Source organism: Aplysia californica, unplaced genomic scaffold, assembly GCF_000002075.1.
Source record: "Aplysia californica isolate F4 #8 unplaced genomic scaffold, AplCal3.0 scaffold00933, whole genome shotgun sequence".
Classification (NCBI taxonomy): Eukaryota; Metazoa; Mollusca; class Gastropoda; order Aplysiida; family Aplysiidae; genus Aplysia; species Aplysia californica.
The window spans coordinates 142,926-169,196 of record NW_004798203.1 but is presented as its reverse complement, the minus strand read 5'-3'; the positions used below and the strand labels follow the sequence as shown (position 1 = coordinate 169,196).

At 39.0% G+C, this 26,271-nt stretch overlaps 1 protein-coding gene across 2 annotated transcripts in view; it reads left to right on the top strand.

Moving 5' to 3' along the window:
• The first annotated feature begins 474 nt into the window (after positions 1-474).
• The window catches only part of LOC101855222 (phosphatidylinositol 4-phosphate 3-kinase C2 domain-containing subunit beta), a 39,445-nt gene continuing 13,648 nt past the window's right edge, over positions 475-26,271 (top strand). The window contains exons 1-21 of one of the 2 annotated variants that reach the window (XM_013089344.2): positions 475-600; positions 4,153-6,000; positions 6,527-6,603; positions 7,278-7,426; positions 8,700-8,820; positions 11,543-11,654; positions 12,087-12,157; positions 13,015-13,084; positions 13,740-13,874; positions 14,261-14,334; positions 15,245-15,387; positions 16,027-16,111; positions 17,199-17,321; positions 18,708-18,878; positions 19,434-19,539; positions 20,319-20,380; positions 20,902-20,982; positions 22,081-22,269; positions 22,940-23,033; positions 24,263-24,368; positions 25,148-25,314. In XM_013089344.2, the coding sequence (XP_012944798.1) occupies positions 4,225-6,000; positions 6,527-6,603; positions 7,278-7,426; positions 8,700-8,820; positions 11,543-11,654; positions 12,087-12,157; positions 13,015-13,084; positions 13,740-13,874; positions 14,261-14,334; positions 15,245-15,387; positions 16,027-16,111; positions 17,199-17,321; positions 18,708-18,878; positions 19,434-19,539; positions 20,319-20,380; positions 20,902-20,982; positions 22,081-22,269; positions 22,940-23,033; positions 24,263-24,368; positions 25,148-25,314 (3,912 nt within the window). In that variant the 5' untranslated portion in view covers positions 475-600; positions 4,153-4,224. Of the gene's footprint in view, positions 601-662; positions 804-4,152; positions 6,001-6,526; positions 6,604-7,277; positions 7,427-8,699; positions 8,821-11,542; positions 11,655-12,086; positions 12,158-13,014; positions 13,085-13,739; positions 13,875-14,260; positions 14,335-15,244; positions 15,388-16,026; positions 16,112-17,198; positions 17,322-18,707; positions 18,879-19,433; positions 19,540-20,318; positions 20,381-20,901; positions 20,983-22,080; positions 22,270-22,939; positions 23,034-24,262; positions 24,369-25,147; positions 25,315-26,271 lie in introns of those variants that run through there. The other variant, XM_005110703.3, reaches the window with a different exon arrangement.

Sequence of the window (26,271 nt, the reverse complement as noted above, 5' to 3'; positions counted from 1 at the left end):
CCCCCCCCTCTCTCTCTCTCGTTCGCTCTCTCGCTCTACCAGACCAAAAATAAAGTCGCAAGGCCTCAATCAGATATAGGCCTATATGTGATTGCATGATTTATATATGCGTTGTTTGATCTGATACAAGAATAAAATTCGATTGATTTCTTAAGCTTATACCCCTCCTCGTATCAAGAAAATTTCTTTACATTGGGAAATATCTAGACTATTTTTAGAAATTATTTTGAAATAGTGGGTGAAAAAAAACTCTTATAAAAATTTCGCAAGATCTAGATCTAGATCTAGAATCTAGATATTATCTAGATCTAGATCTAGTCTATAGATTCTAGGCCTATAGGCCTTCGGCTTCGGACCCCCGATAACTTCACTGTAAAGAGGTTTTCTTTGCTTCACTGCATGCACAGAATTCTACACTTAAGTGTAGAATTCTGTGCTTCACTGGCGAAGGGAGCTAACTGTCGTTACGCCCACTTCCTGGTCAGGGCATTTGATGCAACCGATGCAAAGTGAAAGAGTTTTTGTTTACATTCAACGACTGGGCTAGATCTGTAACTTTGGAAGGTGTCGAGACTTTGATGTATAGAAGCATGTGTACAGGTGAAGCTTCTTCATTGCTTCAGGCATATTTCTGTCCAGGCAATATTACAGAAATTGATTGTTTGTTTATCTCTGTGCAGTTCTTTTTTTTTTGTCCAGCGTAACTTCCCCTACTGGAAATATGGCTTCCAGAATAGCAACAGCTGCCCCTCTTTCTCTCTGATGAGAAGTTCCAAATCGACTGATTAAGTTTCTGTGTAGCGGTTAGTTTCATTTGCCAATAGAATGTCTAATTTAAAAACTTTTTTTTAAAATGTTGTTTTCATTAGACACAGTAATATATTTTTTATTGGTCGAGACTCTTCTCTCCTTGAGTTTTGTGGGTTTTGACTGGTTTGGTTTGAAGTTAAATGGTCCAATCCACTTCTTCACGAATGTAACCAACAAGTTGAACAAGTTTGTAAGACTAAATCATAGATTCTACTTGATGATGACTAACTAGATTCTAGATCTAGATTCTATATTAAGAGTTGCTGTGCAGGGCTAAGATTTTTGTTACACATTTCCACAGGTGACTCTGTGCTTGTAGAGTAATCGTACCGGGTCAGCACGTTTGGACGGAGTACAAAAAGATCGTTTAAAACTTTGTTTTTAAATCTAGCCCCAAAAGAGTGGCACACAAACCGGCTGGATTGTACTTTACCGGACCACCCGTCTCGGTCCGTGATTACTACGCACACCTAGCCTTACTACGCTCTCATAGTCATGGTACTCTGCATGCGGACTAAAGGTAGTTCCGCGGGCGACTTCGCGCACGCACAGCGCAAGCCAGCGGCAACTGGCGAGGCGAGGTGAGCGTGAGTTGGTGGTTGAGAGTGGGCAGGGGATTTAACTTTGGTGAACCACCGTGTATCATACCAACAGTGGGGAGGGGGAGGGGGGTTCAGGGGGGCTTGCCCCCCTGGAAACTATAATAAAGAAAACACACAAAAATGCGAAACAATAACATGAGCGGACAGTCGTGTTTACATATCAATGTAACAACAGTGGGGGGAGGGGGGGTTTCAGGGGGGCTAGCATAATTTAAAGACACTCACACACACATATATATATTATAAACAATAATAACATGAGCGGACAATCGGGGTAGGTACTCACCAAGTCGCGAGCAGGGCCGAGGGGGTTGCAATTATGCAAATGAGCTGTCGTGTGCATCTTTAGCCCTCCATTGTACTTTGCCGGACCAGGAGTAGGCCTAGATAGAGGCCAGGCCAGCAGAGTTGCGAGCAAATAAGAATAGTGGACCACGTGATTAGATTGACCAATTAGCCTCAAGATGTCAGGGTCATGAGTCAAAGGGCACGGTGGCACGGTCATGATGACTGAAAAACCCGGTAAGAGACGTCAGTCGATTGCTGGCAGTTGAAGAGTGAGGACGTAGAAAACTGAGTAGGAGACTGAGTAGGGGAGCTCAGAAACGAAGAATAGCGGGCCACTAGGCACTAGGGGCGCCATAGCGAAAGTAGTTCCGACCGGTGGTCCGGTAAAGTACAATCTTACCCACAAACCTAAAACAACCTCCCTTACTTTCGTTGAAACAACATTTACGGCGATATTTTGCTAAAAATAGTCCTTAAGACAGCTTTTTCTTCATCAACTGAGCAAAACGGCGTGAAGCTGTTTCCCTGGAAGAGTTAACATTGGTTGTGGATGGAGGAGCCTGTGGCCTAGATTCTACGTTTTGGTAAACTCTGAAAGCTGGAGAGTTATTTGCATAGGCCCCATCAAGGATGAAAGAGAATTTGCAGTTCAGCCTCGCCGTTTTTGCCCAAAGGGGGGGTGCCCGGATTGTAACATAAAATCCGTAGTTTCTCATCCTTCGGGCACATAAGATAATATAGTGCCAATGGTTATATAATAAAGAATTAAGAATTTGTGCATAATTTAAATAACAGTAGAGTCAGATACAGCATATTAGCTCAGTCAGACACCAGGGTAGTAGAGTCAGATACCAGTGTGTAATACAGTCAGATATTCAGTGTAGCAGAGTCAGAGATACCAGTGTAGTTGAGTGAGCCAGATGCCAGTGTAGTAGAGTCAGAGATACCACGTAGTAGAGTGGGTCAGATACATACTCATTAAAATAGCTATAAATGGTGAAAACCACTTTAGACAAACTATCATTGTGTCCAAGTGTTGATAACAAGCATTAAAAATCATATTAAGCTTGCAAAGAAAAAAATGTGATAATAATTGAAAATGACCGAATGTCAAAACACTGCCCGAATCCATGAGAAAACCAAAAAAAATGTGACCGAACACTTTAATAAATCGGGCGTCACTTTTGCACCCAGTAAGGGCCTCAAATATGAGAACAAGCTGAAACAGGTTATTCCTGGGGTCATCCAATCACAGGGCTTCCTGTAGCTGGTTTCGGTTTGTCTCTAGGGCAAGGCAGATAGGAGATATAAAGCTTTAAAGTCGACGTGCCTGTTTTCGTCCTTATTTTGACCGAACCGGTAATTTTACTCTAGAGATCTAGATCTAGATCTACAGCTAGATTTAGATCTAGAAAATCTAGATCTAGAGCCTATGTACTGCATACCGTCACGTACGTCATACCGTCAGTTGGCACACATTTGGCCTAAAATTGGACAACCAGACAATTATGCGATAACCTGGAATGCTGTCTGCTAAACAATTCCTTTCACCTCCTTTCCCTTCTCTCTGACAGTGTTCTGTCGTCTGCTTTCGTCTCCACTTTCTGCCCCCTCCCCTTCACCTCCTTTGCCCCCTCCTCTGGGCTCCTGACTCCTTCTGCAGCCTTTCTAACCGCTACTTCATGGCTCCTGCTTACTGCTGCTGTCTTTCAGCCACACCCCTGATCTTGGTAGTGTAAGATCTACTAGCCTTCTCAGACAAGAGCGAAAAATCTTGGAGGTCCTGTATGCACGTTGGGCACGTTAAAGATCCCTTGGTGGTCTAAAATCGATAAAAGTAGGCTTCGGCCGCCACCCGAGCAAAATTCAAAATTTTCTTCCAACTGAAAATGTTTGGTGTGTCTCACGCACTCATATCACCTTATGCAGTTGCGAGCTTCGTAAAACGCTTTCCTAAAAAAAAAGTTTTCACAGGTTCAGAGAAAACATGTAATTGCCCGCAAAGTTTCTCCAAATTGACAAACACAGCTTTTTTATCATGTGTATTCCTACTAAATGGTCCATTGAAGCAAGGTGATAAGAAATTTTAATCCTAAGTGTAATGACTAAATACTGGTGCCGTGCGCTGATTTGTTACATGACATGTGTGTAATTTATGTTCATCATTATTGACTTCTAAGTATTCAGGATTTTAGCAATTGAACTTGTCAAAGATATGCAACCACTGTCGAGTGAGAAAAATGGTATCTTAGACATGTGGCACTCTCGGACAGTTTTCACCATAATAAAGAAATTTAAACAAAAAGGGTGAAGTGGACGGTGGTCGTTTGTACAGAGGTCTTGGGCGAGCGTTGTTTTCATTTTAAAACAGTCCTAACATTTTATGATTTTATTCATTCGAAAGATATCCATTGTCTTTTACTTTTTCAGTTATGAATTTTGTCTTCCACAGATGCCCCTGTGAGACTCGTGTAGCTTTATGCTGCTGTTCTACTGTTCTTGCTAATTCAAGCTTTAACAAGGCATGGCCTCTGGGAATGGGAGAAATGGTTCAAAATCCCCTCCATATGAGTTAGCACCTCCACCATCATTGGCTGCTGCAAGGCGTAAAAGTCCTCTTACAACATCAGAGTCTCAGGAGGTATCTACCAGACCCCCACTTCTGGACAGAGAACCTGCGAGCACGCCTCCTCCAATACCCCCTCGGAGAGCAAGTCTCAACCGCAGAAGTGATGATTCTAAGCCAATTAATGAAAATTCCATCCTGTTCAGTACTGAAGGACAGGGAGTGAAGAAGACAGGTGTCACCAAGTCTAATTCATTGTACACAAAAGACAGTGCTCCAATATTCCCAGCTGCCCAGCAGAACCAAAATAGGATGTCTCTTCCAGTAGGTGAGAGTAATCCAACAGCAGCATTTCATCCAGATTTGGAAGGGCTCGACTTTAACGCCAGTGGTGGGACATTTGCGGACCCACATGATGGCACACAGCTTCGCAGTGCCTCCATGGAAGATTTAAATAACATTAACAAACCTATGTACCCTGATATAAGTCATGCCTTCCGGGAGATCACAGGTAATCGCTACAACTATCCAACTTTGGCCCCACCGTACCCAGCTAACAACATGATGCCCGTACTCCCAAGTGTGAGTGGTTCACAGGCTGGGGTGGGTGTTGGCCGGCCCCCACCTATGGAATCCACCTCAAACTTTGGTTGGGTAACCCCAACATCCAACCCTTGTCCACAAGGACCTTCTGGGCAGCCCCCAGGATTCCCACTGTCCCACCAACCCATGCCTGCTTCTTTACCTTACCCACAGCAGCAACAGCCTGGCAGTTTCACACCAAATGCTTTCAATGGACGGGCCCCACCTGGCATTGGCTTCTCTTCTTCCCCGAACAACATGTTCATACCCTTCAACACCACTCCAGGGGGACCTCTCCTGGTGAAAAATGAAGCGTATAACTTCCCTATTGGGTTAAATTCATCCGCTGCTTATGATTCGGCCACTTCAAATAATTTCAACCCTTCAAACAATTTTAACTCCTCGAACAATTTCAGTGAAAATAGAGGTTTTAACACCAACACTCCCATTCAGAGCAGCTTTCCGTATGTGCCAAATATCTCCCTTCCCCGACCAGCAAGTCTTGGGGACGTTCTTGAAGCCTCACGGGAGTCCTCCCTGTCACCAATAGATAATCAAAGCCACCCTATAGTGGTGGCAGGTTTCGATGAACGCCTTGCGTATGTAGCACCTAGCACTGATGAGCCGTCTGAGGGCAGGGATCTCATTAAACTAGGTGTAACTTTGCCGGAGCATGAATACCTGTCTCTGGATTACTTTGATCCCCTCTACTCTCGGGGCAGAAGGGAGTCTATATGTCTCAGCAACAGCCCTGCCTCTATAAACCATGCTCAACAGACTAATTATTCATTTGGAGAAGCGTTTCCCAATGTGTACCAAGCAGATTTTCCCCCTGGAAGTGCTGCAGTGCCTTCTGCCTCCGCAGCCTATGACCACAAAAAGAATGATGACCACATATGGATGCCTGTAAAAGGTAGCAGTGTCCAGCAGCAGTCTAAACCTCCCCCGGGAATTGGGTTTGAGGCTTTTGATTTTGACGCTTTTGGCCATGCAAAGTTTGGCACAAGCGATGAAGAGTTCTTAAGAGGGTCTGCTCAACTCTCAAATTCAGCACCAGCTCTTCCCACAGCAGCTTATGATGCTTTTGAAACCACCAGTAAAAAAGTCAGTGGAGAGAAACCACAGCGCCCTCCATCATGGAAGGTTCCTCAGGTATGTCCAATATTTTTACTCTTTTGTAATTAATACAAAGGCATGTGTTTGTGAATGGAATCTTTCATGTTACTGGCAAATTTGTTTTTGTTTTCCACTTCAAATATATATATTTTTAAAAAATGGAATTAAAAATAGATTTCCTTTGTGGACCTATATTATTTTGAACTTGTTTAGCCCATTGTCTATCACCAGTTTCACAATACATACTTTATCATTTTTATTTTTCTATCTCAACTTTTATTTGTTCATGTTCTACTGATTTTAACTTTTGCGTTTCTTTTTAAATGATGTTTATTCACTATGTCACATATATATGTATTGTGATATTCTCTACAGAGGTCATTTCTCTTATTACTTTTCATGCTGCTGCATAAGCATTGTGTTTTTTGTCGTATCACATAGTTTTTAATTCAACAAATAGTACATGCTCATGTTTATAGCAATTCCATTTTTTATTTTCTCTTTAACCTGTTTGTCGTCCCTCTTTTAATTTTTTGCCTCTCTAATGCCTTTTTCTCTTTAGGGAAAACATTATGAAAGACTACGGAAGCGTACATTTATTGATCCAGAGTCAGAATCGTTTTGTCAGATGGTTGCTGAGTAAGTACTGATTTATAAAGTTTGTGCAATTCTTCTTTTTTCTTTCAGCGAATGCAGTCCATACAGATTGCCTTAGTAAATATTTATAGTGCTCTGTTTAAAGATATAATGTAGTTTATTCTGACCCAAAAATGTGCTATATTTTTGTGCATCTATAAGAAAACAAGAAGCGATGATTACTCCTCTATGCAACTGTTTGACTGTCTTGTAATTACTGTGGGGTCTGGTCTCAAGTAGATTTAGATAATTCATGAACATTTTCATTGACTCTATGATGTGGTGTGCTTCTTCTACTTCATTTCAGTGTTTGTTTCAACTTCGATAGTTTGTTTGAATAGTGATTGATAGGTCAACTTTCAATGTGTCTGTTTTTTCTACTTTTATCTAGAGCTTGTCTGTTGGGTTGATGGGTATTCTGGTGTGGTTTTCTCCTTCTGTCCTATTAAATATCTGTCGCTCTTACCTGTCCTCCTTTTTTTTGGTGTATATGCATGTTACTCTTTTGTATCATCTGTAATCTTCAGCACTTATACAACCTAATTGCATTGCAAGTGCTGTAAAACTCTTACTAGGACTAAAAAATAGCTCGTTTTCAACTTGGGTGATTTATGCAAGTGGTTTGGTTGCTTCAAAGGGTGAAGGTCATGTTTTTTTCACTCTTCCTCTCTTTGTAGCCTGAAGCGACAGTACCTGTCCACTGATGAGAAAACCAACCAAGGTTATCTGGTCAACCAAATACGGGACAGCCATCTTGGCTCCATACAGGTCAAACTGACTGTCCACACGCAGTTTTCTGAAGACCCAGTGTCTTTCACCTGTGATAGTAAGTCTCACATCGTTAGATTTTGCTGTTGTTGATGTTGTCGTGGTGTTTTGTCTTCTCTATACACCTCTGGTCAGTCAGTTCTTGTTTTAGTGAGTTGCCCAATTCTGTTTTTGTTGTTATATTGTTTGTTGTTGTTGTTATTGTCTTTGAGATCTGTGAATGAACTTTTTGTCTCCCACACTAGATAGTTAGCAGCGCCTTGGTTTTTTTGTTGTATATTGTTGTTATTGCTATGGTCATGACATTGTTGTTGTTATTGTTGTTCTTCTTTCTACTTTTGTTCTGTTTTGTGTTCTCTTGACAAATTCCTTTCTTTTACTATAATTTTCATCTGTGATACTGGTAATTCACACTTATCTGGGTGGTTGATTGGTACCATGCTGTGTTTTTCTCTTTCCCTTCAAACATGTATCGTCCTTATCTCTCCTCCTCTTTTGTGTTTGGTATTCTCTTGTAGCACCTCAAACCTTCTGCACTTATATGTGGGTGGTTGGCGGGTGCTCTGGTGTGGTTTGCTTCTTCTTTCCTATCAAACATCTATCGTCCTTGACTCTCCTCCTTTTTTGTGTTTGTTACTCTCATGTAAAAGGGACAGGCAAATTTCTTCGGACGCACAATGCTGAAAAAAGCATTGGAGAATATTGTAACAACAGGCAAGTTTGATGGAAAGAGAGGCAGAGGCAGACAGAGGGAAAAGATATTGGACAAGATGACAACATAGCTAGGAGCAGCAAGAACAACAGACACCATTGCTGCAACGCAAGGCAGAGTGAAGTGGAGGTCCATGATCGCCCACACCAGTAACACCTCCAATCTTTGGCACTTTCATGACCTTATTGTGTTGCAAGTGCTGTAAAACACTTACTAAAACTAAAACTTCTGCACTTGTATGACCTTATTTTGTTGAGGGTGCTTTAAAATTTTCACTAAAAGTTAACTTTGGCAACATTGGTTGTGTTGAGCTCTTATGACCTAAGGTTTGGATGGGGCTGGTGCTAAACGTTATCTGACGAACACCTCCAATTGAAGAAACACAGTAAATTATACTTGACAAGCATTCTGCTGATAGTTATCAATGTCCATGTTTGCAGTGACAGAGATGTGCATAGTTTCTCTGGGTTTAAAAAAGTGATTTACTGAGCTCTGCTTTTCTTTGTCCTTTTTCTTTTATCTTTTTCCATTTATCTGATCGTGTGCCACCCTTTTACTCTACAACGGTATTGTGTGACATAGCCACCCCTTAACTCTACAACTGTATTGTGTTTTGCAGCCAGTGCCCTTGTGGAGCATGTGATAAGCCATGTGCTCTGCACTTTGTCTCCCAATGACCTGCAGGCCAACACGGACAGCTATATCCTCAAAGTTTACGACAGAGCAGAGTATTTCTGCAAGTAGGTGCATGTTTGTTTCTGTTGTTTCTGTACAGAGATAGGCAAGCAAATGGCCCAAATTTAGCATGAGTAGAGTAAGAATTGTCAAATTTGCATTATTTGCTTATATGAAAAGAACTGTCTTTAAAGTGCTACTCCAGTAATAGAAAAATAACATGGAAATAATAATAGTAAATTCTGGAGAGTCATTTTTTGCAGTTCATTTCCAAAATCTATGTCAAGAGTTAGAGTAAATCTGTTTACATCAGGATAAAGTGAATTAGAGGATAATGAGCAATTACTGATAATTGATATCATGCTGTAGCAAAATATAAGAATCGTATACATCATAGAGAACATAAATTTGAAGACAAATCAAAGACTTTTGTTTTGCTTCATGCTCATAGACTTTTCCAGAGAGATCATAAAGCAACCACTGTACCGCATGAAACTTGGTGCTCACATTTTTGTCTCTGTTGAGAAGTGTAAATTTCAGATTTTTGCTTAAAAATGTCTTGAAACAATTTTTTTTTATATTGCACAATTTAAAAAGCTTTAATTGTCCTTATTGTTTAAGCTTTTTCGGAAGTAGGTCTCTGCATTTGATAAATAGTATAATGAAGCGTTATTTAGATTTCTGAATTTGAAATAAATTATTGAAACATTTTCAAAATTACATCGATAGTAACTATTGAGAAACCTTTATTTTCAAATGGTTAAAAATCAAAATACCAGTGTAGATGAATAGATTACAATGACAACTCCCTGTACATTGAAATAGATAGTCAGTGAAATTAATGAGTGCGATGTAGGAAACTCAAATCTTAAATCGATATGGCTGTTAAACCTGCGTACAAACACAAACACATTCACACTTACACCCACTCAAACCCACACATGTTTTTTTCTGAAATGCGCACACTCTTGCGGTGTACACACACTTTCTGTTAGTACAAATTATGTCAGAAGTTTCAACTTAACGGCCCTAGGTCTACATCTAAATTTAAACATAATGTGGTGCAAATGACTTTCAAATAATGCTGAATGCGGTTTGTTTTGTCTTATGGGAGTTATGATAGACAAAAGCGACTCCCGGGCATTGACATTTTTGCAGTAGTCAAATTATGATTCACTAAAGGATTAGGACATTGACTGTAATTCTATAGTTGAGAGATCCGGTAGCAACGATACATGTATTGAAAGTGTAGTTCAACATGCGGGTCAAGGTAAGGGTGATGGATATCGTGTTACCGTTTTATTGTCCTAAGTCAACCACATTTACATTGAAATGTATGTGTACTATTGTTCTCTTTGTATTCTTTTTTTCCCTTCAGAATTAATCTATTCTGTTCATGTTTTTTGGGGTAAGAGAAGATGCCCTTGTTTATTTAAAAACAATACCCTGAGAACATGTGTGAAAATGTTTTATCAGATCATGAAATGTATGAGTTATGATGAATGACATGAACAAGAAGAAAAAATATGAAACACTTTTAGGAGAGAAATTTGGGTCACAGCAGGGCTCCCCTTTACGCACAAATGTGCGTATATTACGCATTAAACCTGCAGATTACCCCCTTAAAGTTTTGGTGGTGCTTGAGCTTTACCCTTTATAATTTCATTTCGGAGGTTTGTATATGCTTTAAAACGTAGGTGGTGTGCATCTGGCAAGGATCATTTTCCCCTTTCTCTATCCTGAAGCCGAGTCAATGATTTGACAACACACCCTCACATATGCACGACAGTCACCTTCTGTGTCAGAAGAAGTCGACTAGTCGACCTCCTTATCTGCAGCGCGCAGTTTCCGGCAACACTGGCTGGCTTCAGCACAGAAGCTCCGCCCACTTTCTGGTGGCTCACATTTTCCGGTCTCATGCCTTGAGTTTACCCCTGCCGTGAGATTACCACCGTCCTTCTTTAACACACTAGTAAACATGAATTGTCCGTCATCGAAAGTGTGGAAAGACTGAAATGTGAACCCTGGGATGGCTCTGAAGAATAATGAATCAGTTTATTTTCCAAACCTGCCACTCACCCCTGCCCTAAATCTCAAGCATCCCGATTTACCAAATTTGGATCGTGTGTACCCCGATATTTTTTTTGGGGGGGTGGGGTTGTTCCTCCGGGGGGGGGGGGGGGGGGGGGGGGGGGGTTGTTCCCCTTTTTGCGCCAGATTTGTCTAAAATCCTACTCTACATTCTTTTCTGTCGTGGGAAGCACTCGTTGAACTTTTTGACAGCAGAAACTCGGAGCACTATTTTCCTAAATGTCTATGTGGAAGTGGAATTTCGTAGCTGACTCACCGAAAGTTGTGTTGGATCTTAGCATTCAATCATAGTCATGGTCACTCTGTGTGTGTCTGTGTGAATGTGTGTGTGGGTTAAATGTTTACAAGCAAAAAAATCTTAATAATGTAAGGTTATGAGATATTGACTTTTACCCTTTAAGTTTCTAAAACAAGGGTTTAAATACCCCTTAAGATAGTAAACCAAAGGGTGAAGGAACCTCTTAAGTTGGCCTGAAAAGGGGAGCCCTGGTCACAGTCATGTTACCTAGAATGCTTCTAAAATAAAAGTCTTTTCATTGAAATGACTTGATATTAGTTTGAAGCCCTTGAACCACAGGAGCCTTCTGATAGATTATAGTGGTTAAAAAATGCAACTTTGAATTAATATACTCACTGATATTTGTACAAACCTATGCATGTGAATAATATGGCATGCTGGTTTATTCTCCTCTTTAGTGATCTTCCTCTTGCTAAGTTTGACTACACTCACTCGTGCCTGAAGCTGGACAGAGACATTGACCTGGAACTGATCAGCTGTGAGGAGGTTACCCGACCATTTATCAGAACTGTGAGTTGTTGGATTTTTCTCTGAAGGACACTTTTGTATATGATGCAAGGATTCCTTGTTATATACATAATGGTTTTTGCCTAGTGGTGAATGGCTTTCATAAGAAATACAGCCGATGGGAGTTTTTTTTGGGGAAGGACATATTATCTTCTGCTTTTGTTTTGGTATCTATAAATGCTGTTGGACAGCTGGTGGGTGTCCTTATTGGCCAATGTCCAGTATGTAAATTGGGCATCTTGGTTATTTGTGCATCTTTGTATTTTTGTAAACAAAAGCCTCAGAACTTTTTTTTTATTGGACCACTATTTTAAGTCCTCTAAATTTGGTCATCTACTTCTTTGTACTTTATAATTATTTTGAGTCAGTGGCATCATATTTTGTATATGTTGTGGTTGAAGTTCTAAGATTCTGTGTATTTTTTCTTGTCCACAGAGAGATGATGACATCCAGATGCTTTATTTTCCAAAGGAGTACATCAATGCTGAAGGCAAAGCTGTCTCACAGTGAGTGTCTCTGCCTTTTGCCCCCCATTCCTTTAAAAAAGGGCAACTTTTAAAAATGTGAATGGAAATTAACTTTCAAAGTGTTTAAATCAAAGTGGAATTTCATGGTTTTGTTTCCCTTCGAATTGATCATATTTCACAAAACTCTGTGGGCCAGCTTTTTAGTTCTATTGGGCCATTTCAGCCTTGGAGGCAATTTATACTTCTCAGCTTTCCAGTTCTCTAGTCAATGCTTTTGTCTGCATGCTTTTTTGTTATAAAAGTGCCGAGCATTACATTTCAGTATAAAGTTTTGTTGACTGCCACAGCGTTTTGGCCTTTCTATGTTGTGTTTTGATGTCTTTGTTCAAGGAGTCGCCACATTAGGAACCCATCTAAGGGTTGGCACCACATTTTGCTTGACTTAACATGTGAACTGAATTTGCAAACCTCTTGGTTCCTGGTTATGTTTTTCTGGGAGAATATTTTTTCATATGGGTAATTTTGTTGTAATATGCACACCAAAGCCAAAGCAGCTGTTGTATGTACAAAGAAGCAGACATCTTGAGTTTTAGGTAGATCTGTTGTGTTTCTGTTTTGCCTTTTTTTCAGAACTAAGTAACAGTTGTCATTTTGATGTGCTTTTCTTTAAATGTGACAAGATCTCGATTCCTTATTTGCTTTTTATTGTTGAAATGAACAGTGTGTTAAAAATTTTGTTCTTCTATCAAAATTGGTGAAAATGTTGGCCCTAAAAGGCAAGACATATTTAGTCTAGTTCTGTAATAAAGCTGATTCAGCTTGTGCCTCTTCTTGAATGAACGTAAAACCGGTATGACCCCTGGTGATTCATTTTAAAATCTTTTTCTTTATTGCAGAGATGCCTTGGCTGTTTACATTGACACGTTCTATCATGAGGTTGATGTCTTACTAGAGCACTTCTCCAAGGTTTGTGACAATAATTTACATTAGAAAAATAGATAAAGAAGTAGTATCAGAACCAAACTTCAACAAGGAATCTTTCTACTTTGACTAACTTATGCTTACCCGTTTTTCAAGAAATATGAGACTCGACTCAAGCAAACACTTGTATGTGTGACATTTGTTGTAGTCAAGTGTAATCGCAGAAAGCAGCCTGCAGAATTTGTTTTCTTAGTTTTCTACCATTAGTTTTCTTGTCTATGTTAAGATGTGTTACCAAATGTACTTGTGATTTTTTTTCCTTTTTGTTGGTTTGTGTTCAGACTCTGTCCTACAGGTGAGGATTGATGTTGTGGTGTGGTCTGCTCTATCTGTGTTTTCTATATGTTTCCATATTCCTAATTTGCTTTATGTAAAAAACTAGACTCTTTTGTACTGGCTAAGCTAAAGCTATAATGCTACAATTCAAGTCAGTATGATGAGCTGTCAAGATAATACTTACTCCACCTGCATTGATGATTGATGGCCCAGCAGGTGGTTGTGGGCTCACTGGTACAATGTGCTCCTTCTACTTCTTTTCATAATTTCTCTTTTCCCTTTTTTTTGTATCGGGGAAAGTTTGCATGTTGTCATGCTCGCTGGCCATTACCAACTATTGTTCTCAACTATTTATTCCTTTCAGGACGGGACAGGCACTTTCCACACACTGGGGCTACAGCAGTCGGTCAAAGCTCTGTGTGTTAACCTAGCCAGAGTAGAGACCACAGACATCATCAAGGCCCTGGAGAAGCTGGACAAGAAAGTGTCTGAGCTGGCAGTGAGTCATCGTTGTTTTTGCCTTCTACCAAATTGTTTTCTCCCTTCTACAGTTGTACCTTATGATTATTGCTTATTTGCAGTAATGAAACATTGTATTTTTCCTCCACTGTTATCAAAGTATTACAACTTACTGAACTCAAAGTTGAAAAATTAATTTTAAAAATGTGAACACAGTTTCTTTTATTTGTGTCTATGTGGAGCAGGCAGCCCTTATCAGCAATCTGTTTTCCCTCCTAAATGTTCTCCTGTTAAAAATAAAAGTATGAATGTAAGAAACGTGTCAGTTAAATGTTATCTTTTTGGTTTAATAAGTGCTTTTTCTTACCATATGCTGTGATACAGGCACCATTTTTCCCAAATTGTTCATTGCCGTTGTTCCTGCAGAGTCCCAGTTCCCAGACTTCCAACATGTACAAGGACAGTGGAGTTCAGGACAGAGAAACACAAGATGCTATCAAGTAAGTGCCCACTTGTAATTTAGGAATTGAGCTACTAAGAAATTTATACGTGTCACAATGCGGTGGAATCAGACAATATGCATTATTCGTATCGTCTTAAAGCTTGGTCAGTTGTCTTGCTATTGGTGAAAAATGCCCATCTGTCTTGAATAGAAGTCAAGATACTTGAGATTGAAGAAGGCGGGGTCGTTTGGTTTCCAAGGTAGAATTAGCTAGAAAATAGCCACCGAAGTTTGGTTATATCCATAGCTAGATAGTCTGTGGAAACTGAAAACTTACTTTTTTTGTGCCTTTAATCAACGTATTAAAATAAAATCCACCCCTAAATGTGTTCTTAATTGGACAAAAATTGTGTAAAACCGAAAAACAAAAATTTGATAAAAATTGCCAAACTGGCAGAAAAATGCCAGTTTCTTCGATCTCACGATCTTGACGAGCGCCTGATTTCACCACGATGCCTCACATATGTGCTTTCAGTCTTACCAAATGGTTGTTTTTACGACTGTACAAGCATCCAGTTTAATAAGCGAAATGTATGAAATGTAAATTGGAGCCAATGTCTCAATTTGTAATGTTAACAGTTACATGGGTGAAAAATTATATTTTAAGTAGATCTGAGTTGTTTAATTAAGCTGATTTTTGTTCAGCTTTGTATGTTGACCTTTGATGAGCATTTAATCTTCAAACTTCTTCAGGCTAACCAGGCCCTTAGAATCAGAAAACATAGCAGTTCTTAGGAGGCTTTAGTTGTTGCACTGAACAATTTTTTGTGTGGAATAAGTTGTAGTACATATCACTGGCAGGCAGGGTCGAAGTAGCCGGATTTTGAAATGATCTAATCAGTGTTGATGGAGGCGTAAAACTTGTAAAATTACATATTAATGAGTCTGTTGCTATGCTGTCTCCTCAGTGTTGCTGTACGCTGCTCCCTGGTGGAGGATCTGGAGGAGGCTGCTGACCAGTTGGTGGAGGCGGTCAAGAGACTAGTCAGGATGTACTGTCGGACTTTCCTCACCGACTTCTTTTTGGGCTCTTCCATTGAAATTCCCCACGGTATGGAGTTTATTGTATTGAGTCCTTGAATTTGAGTCATAAACTATGGATGTACTATGGGTATTTTTCTTGCACGCATCATTGTACTTCATGCGATAAGTGAACATATATTTTGTTACCAAAGTGTTATTATTGTTTTTATCACATTCCTGACTGGATCGATAACAACAACATCACATTCCTGAAGAAGCCCAAAATGTTCAGACGTAGAACATATATTATAATAATGTCATGAAACTTCAATTCAGAAATACTCAAGACTCCATCAACTTTTGGTTTTTTCTTATCATTCTTGCAACTATGAATGTACTTGATGACTTTTCAGTTTCGTTGTGTCGGCAGAAGGTGATGAGGGGAAGTCTTTGAACCACTTACCTCTGTTTTTATGCCTAGAGTGGACTGAGAAATCAAAGATGGTTCTCTTCAAGATGGTTCACTCTTTAACAAAAATGTCCTTATAAAATCTATGTGTATTTTTGAAGATGTTGCCACTATTTCTGATTAGAATATTATGTTTCTCAAACAGTTCTTTTGATACAGTGATTGCTCATGCTCTTTGTATACAAGGTACATTAGGGGAATGGATGACTTGTGTCATGATTTTTTTATGGGTTTTTCTCCATGTCTCTGTCCTGTTAGATCACCAAGAAGTCGTGAAGGTCAAGGACAACTTTATCGCCTGCATCGCTTCAGCGCATCGCATTCCAAACACCTGGGCCAACAAGTAAGTGATCTTGTAATGGTGCTTACTGTATTAGAGGCATTTTACAGCTACATATAAAGGCATTTTAGAATTTAATACACTTTCATCTTTAAATAGTAACATCTACACTTGATGGTAATTTGCTCAGTGTTTGGATTAAATTGCGCTAAAGTGACATCCAAGTGGAATTCCTACCCTCACATAGCTTTAGGTGTTTGTTGAGTTATTTGTAAAAAGAGACTTACTAAAGTGAGGTCAAAAGGTTGAAAACGGGGGAAAAATATCCATTGAAACATTTGCTTGCATGGTTTTATGATGTGCTTGCTGTTACTGACCTGTTCCAAAGTTCTCAAACTAATGTCACCTGAATGAAGGGTCAGATACTTTGTTGGGGGGATTCTATTGATTATATTAACAGTAATAATAGATAGCATTTGTTTAGCATAAATTCTTGGGCAACAGCAAGCTCAGTGTGCTTTACAATCTATATTATTACCCCAGCGGACCTGACTGCATTCAGAAACAGTCTCATGGTTTAAACCCAGCAAAGTCTTAATTAACGCAAAAAGGGTCCAAAACAAATCAAAGTTACTTCCACAATCATAGTAGCAGGCTCAAATTTTGTTAAAAGGGTGCAGCTTAGGTTGTGATGAGTTCCTTTGGAGTGATAATTATATCATGGTCTATCTACTAGTCAAGAAAATTAAAGAAAATTTCCTTCTGCTGTGCTAAAACATCGTCTTATAAATAGAACGTCTATCAGCCATTTAATATGGAAAAATATTCTGAGATGTTAAGGCACTCAGTGTCACAAAATGTATTGGTTTTCTCCAGGGAGATTATAAAACGCAAGGAGGATTTACTTGGGGTCTTTTTTTGTTCTTGGTTAAAATTACTGACCATTTCTGGACAGTAGTCCAATAGCTTTAATTAAGTTAGTCAGTAGAAAAAGAAGCTCATGATTATGAATTTGAGTTGTTTGTTGTTGTTTTTTTCTTGGTTTCTCTTCTCAAATTTGATTGATGTGATGGACAGAGTTAACAGTTTTCTCAGACATAATATTTACGAGTAGTTCTTATATACTGATTATTTGGTTTTTCTGTTTCAGATTTGAGGAATACAAGATAGTCTGCAGCTTATATTATGGCACAAAAAGGCTTATCCCAGATCTTGCGACTTCATTGAAACCTCTAACAAATGGGCTCTGTGAGAGAATCGTTTGGGATGAATGGTTAGTATAATGGTATTGGAAGTGAGTCCATACATTGCTGTGAAGGAAAATTTTGTGACTTCTTGAAGTAAAGGTGTTTTGAAATATTGAATTAAAAAATTCTTTGCTTTTTGCCATTGAAAGTTGACATACTTTTCATTTTTATTCTTCATGATTACTCAGATTTTGTAGGTTTTTTTGGTTGTTTTTTTTTCTTCCATCACCAATATTCTATGTTTAAAAAAGTGGCCATGTGGTTAAGCTTACTTATTATAGTTTGTCATTTGGTAGACTCTTATGCTGGGAATCCCATACGCGCATGGGAACATCTTTGCTTTAGAATTCACAGGTATGGCATATTCAAAACTAGCGGAATTAGTCTTTCCTCTGATTGCGCTTTTTGTTACTTTGTCGAGCCTACTCAGTCCACAAATTGTTTCCTTAACTCAAGAGTCATGGAATCTTAACATTCTAAGAGACATTTGCTCATCATCCTCTACTTGCTTTTGGTTGCCTGTATTTTCTACTGCCTCTATGGTTCTTAGTTTCATATTTAAATAATTTTCTGAAAGTACTGTTTGGTAGAACAAGCCTACTTTAATACAAATGCACCGGGCACAGTCTGGCACAGACAAAGGGCTTGTGATCACTTTTAATGTTTTATCCCTCGCTCCATATTTCTTTCACTTTCCCCTCTTGTACGCTCACAAAAAGGCAGGTGATTGATGGATGCTATTGGTAGGTTCCTTTACTTTTCTCAAAGATAGTACAAGACAAGATGGGCCACTCAGCCTAAAAAGTGTCCGCAGGAAGTATGCTCTTTGCTTCAGATGGCGCTGCAGTCTGTTTTGAAGCTCTCTTTCGTTTTTCCAGAGGAAGAATAGGAATAGCACCTCCTTGCGTGCGCAGATCGACTGCTGTTCATCAGCAGTTCGGGTACGTTCAGTGCAGAGTTTTAGTTTTTTAAAAATAATTTTAATGACCTCTCGCCCTTCATTCTAAAGTCAAATTAAACGAAGAAAACCATCTCCTTTTCCTCCGGAAGAGGTTTTTTGTCAGCGTAACCATTTTTAAAAAGCGTTCTTCCCGAAATTTATCCCAAAACTTGCTAGTTTCACTTTGATTTTTAAAAACTCAAGTAGGGTAACTCTGTTCGCAAAGAGTGCGCTTTTGTGAAGAGGGGGCCACCAAATTTTGAGGACACTTTTTTAATTGGCTCAAAGAGAGAAGTGGCCCATCTTGTCTTGTACTATCTTTGCTTTTCTTTCCCACTGCTATTTCCAGTAATTCTGTTTGCCTTTGTCTTACTTTATCCCTGCACAGAATGGACACTCTAGTATGTTTGTGCTTCACTTTACTTTGTACTGGAAATAAGTGGCTAAAAAATCCACATCACTTTTCTCCCAGGCTGCAGTTTGAGCAGACGTACTTGTGCACCATGCCGAGGGAGACCCGGCTGTGTATGGTGCTCTGTGGGGTCAGGAGTGCACAGGGCGGGGACAAGGCAGAGTTCACAGAGGGCAAAAAGGTCATCTATCCACTTGGGGCAGCCGCAATACAGCTTTTCAACGAGAAAGGGTGAGTTGTTCTTTCTGTGGTTATGGGTCTTATTACATGGGAGTGATATTGTTACTATTGATATAATTAAGTCTTGTTATGTGGGAGGTGTGTTGTTGTTATTATTGATGTAAGCCTTGTTATATGAAAGGGCGAGTTGTTCTTGGTGTTGTTGTGGGAATTGTGTTGTCGGAATGGTGGTGTTGTCGGAGTGATGTTGTTACCTTTGATATAAGCCTTGTTTTGTAGAAGGGGTGTTGTAGTTGTTGTTGTTATGGGTCTTGTTATGTGGGAGGGGTGTTGTCATTACCATTGATATAAGTTTTCTTATGTGGGAGGGATGTTTTTGTTGGTGTTGTTATGAGTCTTGTTATGTGGGACTTGTGAATTGTTGTTGGTGTTGATAGGGGTCTTGTAATGTTGCTGTCTTTCTAAAAGGTAAAAAAAGAAGAAGCATCTTTAGATTTTTATAGAAAAGTGTTGCAGAATATAAGATTAGAGTCTTGAGTCTTCTTGATGTAGTTCTTGTCATTTATCAGGTATTTTCACTTTGTTTTTCTTCTGTCCATATGTCAGGTACCTTGTGCAGGGCCCGCAGCTGGTACCTCTAGTGATGGGTGTGGGGCTTGACCCCATCATGCCTTCCTGCAAGACTTTGCTCCCTGATTCCGTGCTACTGCAGGTGAGTGACCGCTCTAGACTAGAAAGTCATTTTGTGGCTTGTATCTATGTAATGTGGACACTGATTGCGGTTGAACTTTAGAAATGTGAGAAAAATCCATCGTAGATCAAATTTTGAAATGCGTCGTATTTACTTATTTGATTTTGTGCTTACCATCTCTGAACGTCAGTATCACTTCTTGGCGTAGTTCTTTTGCTAGCTAGTATACCCATTTCCTGTTCACAAATTGATATTTCTTCAGTGATCTCACATACATGTATATCTCTCAAGTAGACAAGATAAAGACAGCTGAGAATGGACCTTGATAAAACATGACTATCTGCATCCTATGATTCACCTTGATATAATTTGTATCCTCAAGTTTTTTAGGTAGTGGTCTATTGAGCTAATTTAATGAGTACTGAGTCAATACTGTGGGAGGCTCATTTGTGCTAGACCAGGCTTTTCATCAAAGTTGGCAATAGCAGTATACCCTGACAACTTTTGTAAAGTGAATTCATGGAGATTCTAGCAGACTGGGAATGCCAAAATAATTATCTGAAATGGTGTAATATCCGTCCATGCCAAGTCAAAAACTTTGTTCTGTATAGATCAGCAGGGATCTCACTTATCTTTCACTTTCAAAGCAACAGCTGGCTTTGACGAAGGCAGACAATGCATTTTCACTGCTGCAAAGGAAAAATGTCATTGAGTAGTTGGGATAAAAGTTGCTGTATTATGTTGTTGTATGCTGAAGTGTTTATGTTACTTAACGACAAAGTTATTGTTTTTTTCCCCAGGTGAACTTGCCTGACTTTGAGAGGACCATCTTTTTCCCTGAGCCTCTGAATGCTCCGCACAGGTGAGTATTGTCTTCTTGTATAGCACATTTTTTTTGTTGATGAATTCACCGCTTTTAACTGAGGAACATTCTCTGCTTGCTGGCCTCTGCCCAAGAGCCATAGACAAGTATTCTTTCCAGTATGCTTGAGAATTGAACTTTTTTTATTTGATGTATTCACTAATTTTGAGTGGCGACCAATCTCACTTTGCTTGCCTCCTCCCATGAGCTACGGACAAGTTAACGTTTTCATTAGCATTGTGTTGGGCATGGATGAATTCTTCCCCAGGTCAGCTCCAGAAATGTGTGCCTAGGCAGGTGTCTGTGACAGCTGCTGCAAGTGTCGACTGGATTTGTCTACGCTAAAATACTTTGTAACGAAACAATGTTTCCTTCGACAGAATTGTTGTCAAATTAGTGTTTTTTATCAAACAATTATCAAATTATCTGTCACTTCTTTTCTCCCTCCTTTTAACAGCCTTTGTTGATTATCAGGACCTTGCTAAACCAGAATGTATATTGAGGATCTCTTTTATCCTCAGTCCTGTGAAGTCCTTTGATATTTTGGGTTCTGACGTCCGAGGTCTGGTTGTTAACTTGATGGAGAAGGAATCATGCTCAAGGTTTGTGTGATCTGATTCAATACTGGGATTATGCAGCAATTTTGACAGCGTGTAGCATTAGAATGTCCCCTGTGGGACAGTTTGTCATTCATGCTAATTGAAAAGGACATTTAGTACTCACAGTCAGACAGTGTGTTGATTGTAAAGACATGGTATTCCAAAAACTTCATGGAAACATATATGTCACGATGCGGTGGAATCAGGTGCTCGTCAATAATAGGGCATGTGGAGTTATTGGTATCACCTGAAAGCTGATTTGTTTGCCTTGCTTGCAATGAAATAAATATCTTTATATCTTGAATAGAACTCCAGATATTTGCAATTGAAGGAAGTGAGATCGCCTGGTTTCAGTGGTGAAATAAGCGAGGAAATGGCTGCGAAAGTTAGGTTACTCCAATAGCTAAAGAGTCTTTGAAAAATTACATATTTTGTGCCTTTAATCAATGTTGATCATTAAAATTCACATGGAAATGTGTTTTTATATGGACATAAAAGAGATAAGGCCCAAAAATAAAAATTCGATAAAAATTTCCAAACTGGCAGACAAAAAGCTCATTTCTTAGATTTCTTATTTTGACGAGTGCCTGATTTCACCACGCTGCCTCACTTATGTACGTGTAGATGTTTATGTAATCTCATGTTACTCTCATCCAAGCACCATAAATGCTATATCCAGATGTCTATCTGTAGAAATTTTGTTGAGTAGTGTGGACTGTAATGGTAATGTACTAAATGTTACTGAGAGATTTCTCTCAGAGTCTGAAGAGACCTATAGTAACAACAATTGTTTGCAATTTTGATCTGAAAGTAGCAGAGATTATGATGGTTATGGTGGAGAATGTGAAGATGATGAAGATGAAATTTCTGCACAACTCTAGTGTCACAAAAAAAAGGGGTGCTATTGCTTAACCCCCCTCCCCCCAAAAAAAAATATTGTTACAGTTTGCATTTTCAATCTGAAGGCAATAGTGATGATGGTAATGATGGTGGTAACTGGTAAACAGCATGCCATATTCACACACCATTAACAGTGACTAATTAGTCAATAATTGATTGACAATAAATGATTATATTGAGAATTTGTTTCACCGTCTTCAGCTTCAGTCCGGAGGAGCTGGAGATCCTGTGGAGTCACCGTCACTACATGACCGACCAGCCGTCCTTACTGCCACGCATCTTGCAGGCCGCTCACAGCTGGGACTGGGCCAGCCTCGCTGAGATTTACTCTCTACTCAAACACTGGAAGACACTACACCCGATGCAGTCGTTTGAACTGTTATTGCCTCAGTGAGTACAGAATATTGATATTGATGAGGATAATAATACCTTTGCCTTTTTGTATGAGCATTTTTTATTGTCTGAAAGAATGTTGCTGTCAAAAAGTGCGCACGTGATGAATTTGTATGGTGTTAGTATGAATGTGTTTTTAATCTCCTATGTACGCCTTGGGCCCATGCTGTAGGGAAAGACGGGATTCAAATGCTCTTATTATTTTTATTAATAATAATAATAATGATAATATGATGATAATGATAAGCATAATAATAATAATAACAATAATTGCAATAATAATAATACTAGTTCATCCGTCTAAATTCGTAGTTAACATGGTAAAGAGAGAAAAGTAAATTTAGGAAATATAGAAAGCAACATGTATGACCACAACTCACCGAAGCTGTACCTTTCTCTTTCCTAACACGGTGCTCTTATCTGCCTAAACATATGGTTAGTTGGTTAAACTTTCTAATGGCTTCATATGAGTGCAGAATATTATCTGCATTTATCCCCATTCTCTTGGCACAATGTTAGCTTGTTGTCATTACTGTTTAGATGACTCTGGTTTGAATCCCTGAATGGGGGGAAAGGGGGGGGGGGATTATGAGGTCTTAATTATGGCTTCAGTGTTATTCTCTGAATACATATTTAAATTCAGTATCTTTTTTTTGTTTCTTACAAGGTTCCCAGATGTAAGAGTGCGACAATTTGCAGCTGAAAGCCTCAACAAGATTCCCACGGATGATTTGGTGGATTTTCTACCTCAAATGATACAGGTGACAGTTCCTAAATTGGATAAAGATGTGTTTTTCAAGTTGTAATCTTTTGTATTCCAGGGCTGTTGTCCTTGTATTCCTTTTTATGTTTGTACAGAAATATCATTGTTATGAAGCGATAGAAGGCAATGCCGTAAAGTTTTGCCCGGCGTTAAATGTGTAGTTACGAGAGACTATTGCTATGTTAGTTTGTTTTTTAGCATTTGGAGCTATTATAGGTCATCTATAGTTTCTATAACATTTTTCAACATTTAGAGCCAAAATAAAGAAGGATTCCTTATAGTAAGAACATTCTTTATGTACTCCCTTCTCTGTGGTTCACAGAGAGGTCAGTGGGTGGTTGAAGGGTGGTCTTGTGTAGTTTGATCCTCCTTTTCTCTCAAACATCTGTCATCCTTATCTCTCCTTATTTTGTATTTATTGCTTTCTTGTAACTATTAATCTTCAGCACTTATAAGACCTAATTGTGTTGCAAGTGCAATAAAACTCACGAAAACAAAAGAGAAATCTGTCAGTGAGGTGGTAGCTCTTTGCACCAATCTGTTCACTCATCATTCTCAGGCTGTGATTGCCTGTCAGCAAAAAGGTTCTCTCGGATTCCTCCATTTATTATGGTTTGGGATTCCTTCCCCCAGCAGAGTGAATCCCTGTTGTCTGTAAGGATCAAGACACTTTATAAAAAATAGGCTGTTTCCGGTGTTGCTGAATTGTGTTTCAACAAGTTTATTGAATCAAAAGCGGTTTGCGAGTAGATTGAAATGTTATATGCAGCTTCTTTGTAAGGTCTTAGAACTCCCAATGTGCATATTTATGCAAAAGTCCTGTATGTCCAAATTTGTTGTTGACATTTTGCGAATATTTTACCACCAATACCACAACCTTTCTTTAAGGTACCAAGGCCCTTACATTGTGGTGGTCATAAAGTCACAAGTATTTATAATGCATGCATGGTCTGAGGCTATGTTTGCAGTGCATAACAGGTTTCTGGCAGATAAATGTTATTGTTTGTGTCACAAACAAATTATTCAGTGGGAAGTAAATTGTAAAAACAGTTGGTGGCATACAACCTTCACTTTGCCGCCACATTCCCTATCCCTACTCTCTTTTTCCTTGCCCATCTACCGGAGTCATAAGGTTTCTCATCTTCAAAATAAAACAAACTCTGCTCTTGTTGAAATATGTCCCAAAGTGACCAACTGGTGTTAAGACATATTTCTTTGGTTTCTCAGGGCCTGAAGTTTGAGAGCTACCACAACTCTCCACTGGCCAAACTGCTGTTGGAGCAGTCGTGTAAGAGCCCACGGTTTGCCCATCAGTTCTTCTGGCTGCTCAAAGGTTTGTTGTGTGTGTGTGTGCCTTTTGTCAGATGTGTCATGAATGAAGATTAAGAAAAACTAAGCCTCAAGATAGGACCTAAGTAAATATTTAAAAGAAAAAATACTTATATGTTATCTTTGCTTTGAGATACAAATGTAATCTTTGCTAAGATACAAACATTATGCGTAGCGGTAAATATGTTATCTCTTTTCAGAGGTAAGTCCGTAAATGGAACGAAGAGTAAGCATGAAAAGGACCAAGGTGCATTGAAATGAGAAATGAGAGTTCTTAACTGCTGCTAAGAAACCGTTACAGAATGTTCATAACACGTCCCTGTGAAGTCTTGTTTTAGTCAAATTTTTCTCTAATCCTAGTAGAAAAATTGTTAAAAACTTGCCAGGGTTTAAAAATTCTGGGGTTAAAAAACTTCATTGAGTGTAGTAAGAGTTTAGTAGTTTGATCATATTATTAGTTTAGTGAAATATTTTATATATTTATAATGCCAATGCGAAAATGTGTTGCAAATAGTGACAAATCCTAGTGTTTACCCTTGTTATTTACTTACAAATGAAATACAATGGAACCTGTTCTAACCGCCACCTGCCAAAGATAATCATGTGCACAATAGAATACCCACCCCCCACCCCCTGCTTTTTTATATCATAATGACACTGTCCAATACGTCCACCTGTCTAGGACAATCACTTTTTTCCTCGACAATAGGTTGCCATATTGAACTATTTTGACTGTACTTTGAAAGGTTGTCATATTAAAATTGTTCCAACTTTTCCTCACAGGGGTGGCAGCTCAAGAGGCAACCTTCAAGCGGCGCTATGAGCTGATGTTTGTCGCCCTGGCCAGTGTTGCTGGGGACGCCCTCTACCAAGAGTTCCGTAAACAGGAAGAGCTGGTCAAGGTCATGACGAGCATAGCTGAGAAGGTGGTGTCTGCTAAGGACAAAGATGTAAGTGTGCGCTGGAATTTCTCGTCTGGCACAAGTTGTACTGTACAGGCTATCATAATACATGTCATGTGGAACCGCTCATACTTATGAAATCACTGGGAAAAAATTGTTGAAGGTATGGTTGGCGTTTGACTCTAAATGTGTTTTCACTATATTAGGTCAAACTCTTTTTTATCTCAAATTGTGTGATTCACCACTTTCACTACAAGTGGAGATACTTTAATATGGACGTAAAAAAACACTCTGTACAAACATGTAGAGCAATTGTGATTGACGACATTAAAGAATAATGTTGTTTTTCACTTTTCTGAAAATCAATGTTAAAGCACATACATAGTTAGGGTCAAGCATTGACAATATGTTGAGTAATTTTTTCTGTTTTCATATTCTTGGTATGGAATGTCATAATGGGAGGAAATTAGGTCCTCTTTCAACTGAGAACCCTTTATAAGGAAATTTATTTCAGATCAACTTTAGTGATCTTTAGCTGGACTTACAGTTAGAACAGTGAGACCCTACCTTTGAAGAAAATATTTCCATGTGTGTGAGTGTGGAAAATTGCGAGAGAGTATGAAGGTTGGTGTATGCGGTGGTGGACATGATTGCTTGTTTGTGCCAATTTGTGCAATGTGTCCTTTACAGTATTGATATTAGTGCCTGTACATCCTTACAATGGATATCCTGTTTTGTTGCTATGTAAAGTGCACAGGGGCCATGAATTTACACTTGTTTAAATTTTGTTATTATCATTTCTATTAATTTATTATTGGCTTTTTAAAACTGTTTTGAAACATATAGTAAGTGATATTATGACCATTAGTTTTTCCTTGTTAACTTTTGTGAAAGCATACAAGTACCTGAGAGGGTTAAAAACAATTTTGATATGTGTATATTCTATATCTCCTTTCTAGTCTTTTGAAGGACATTTGCTGTGTGAAACATAGGAGCAAAATTTGA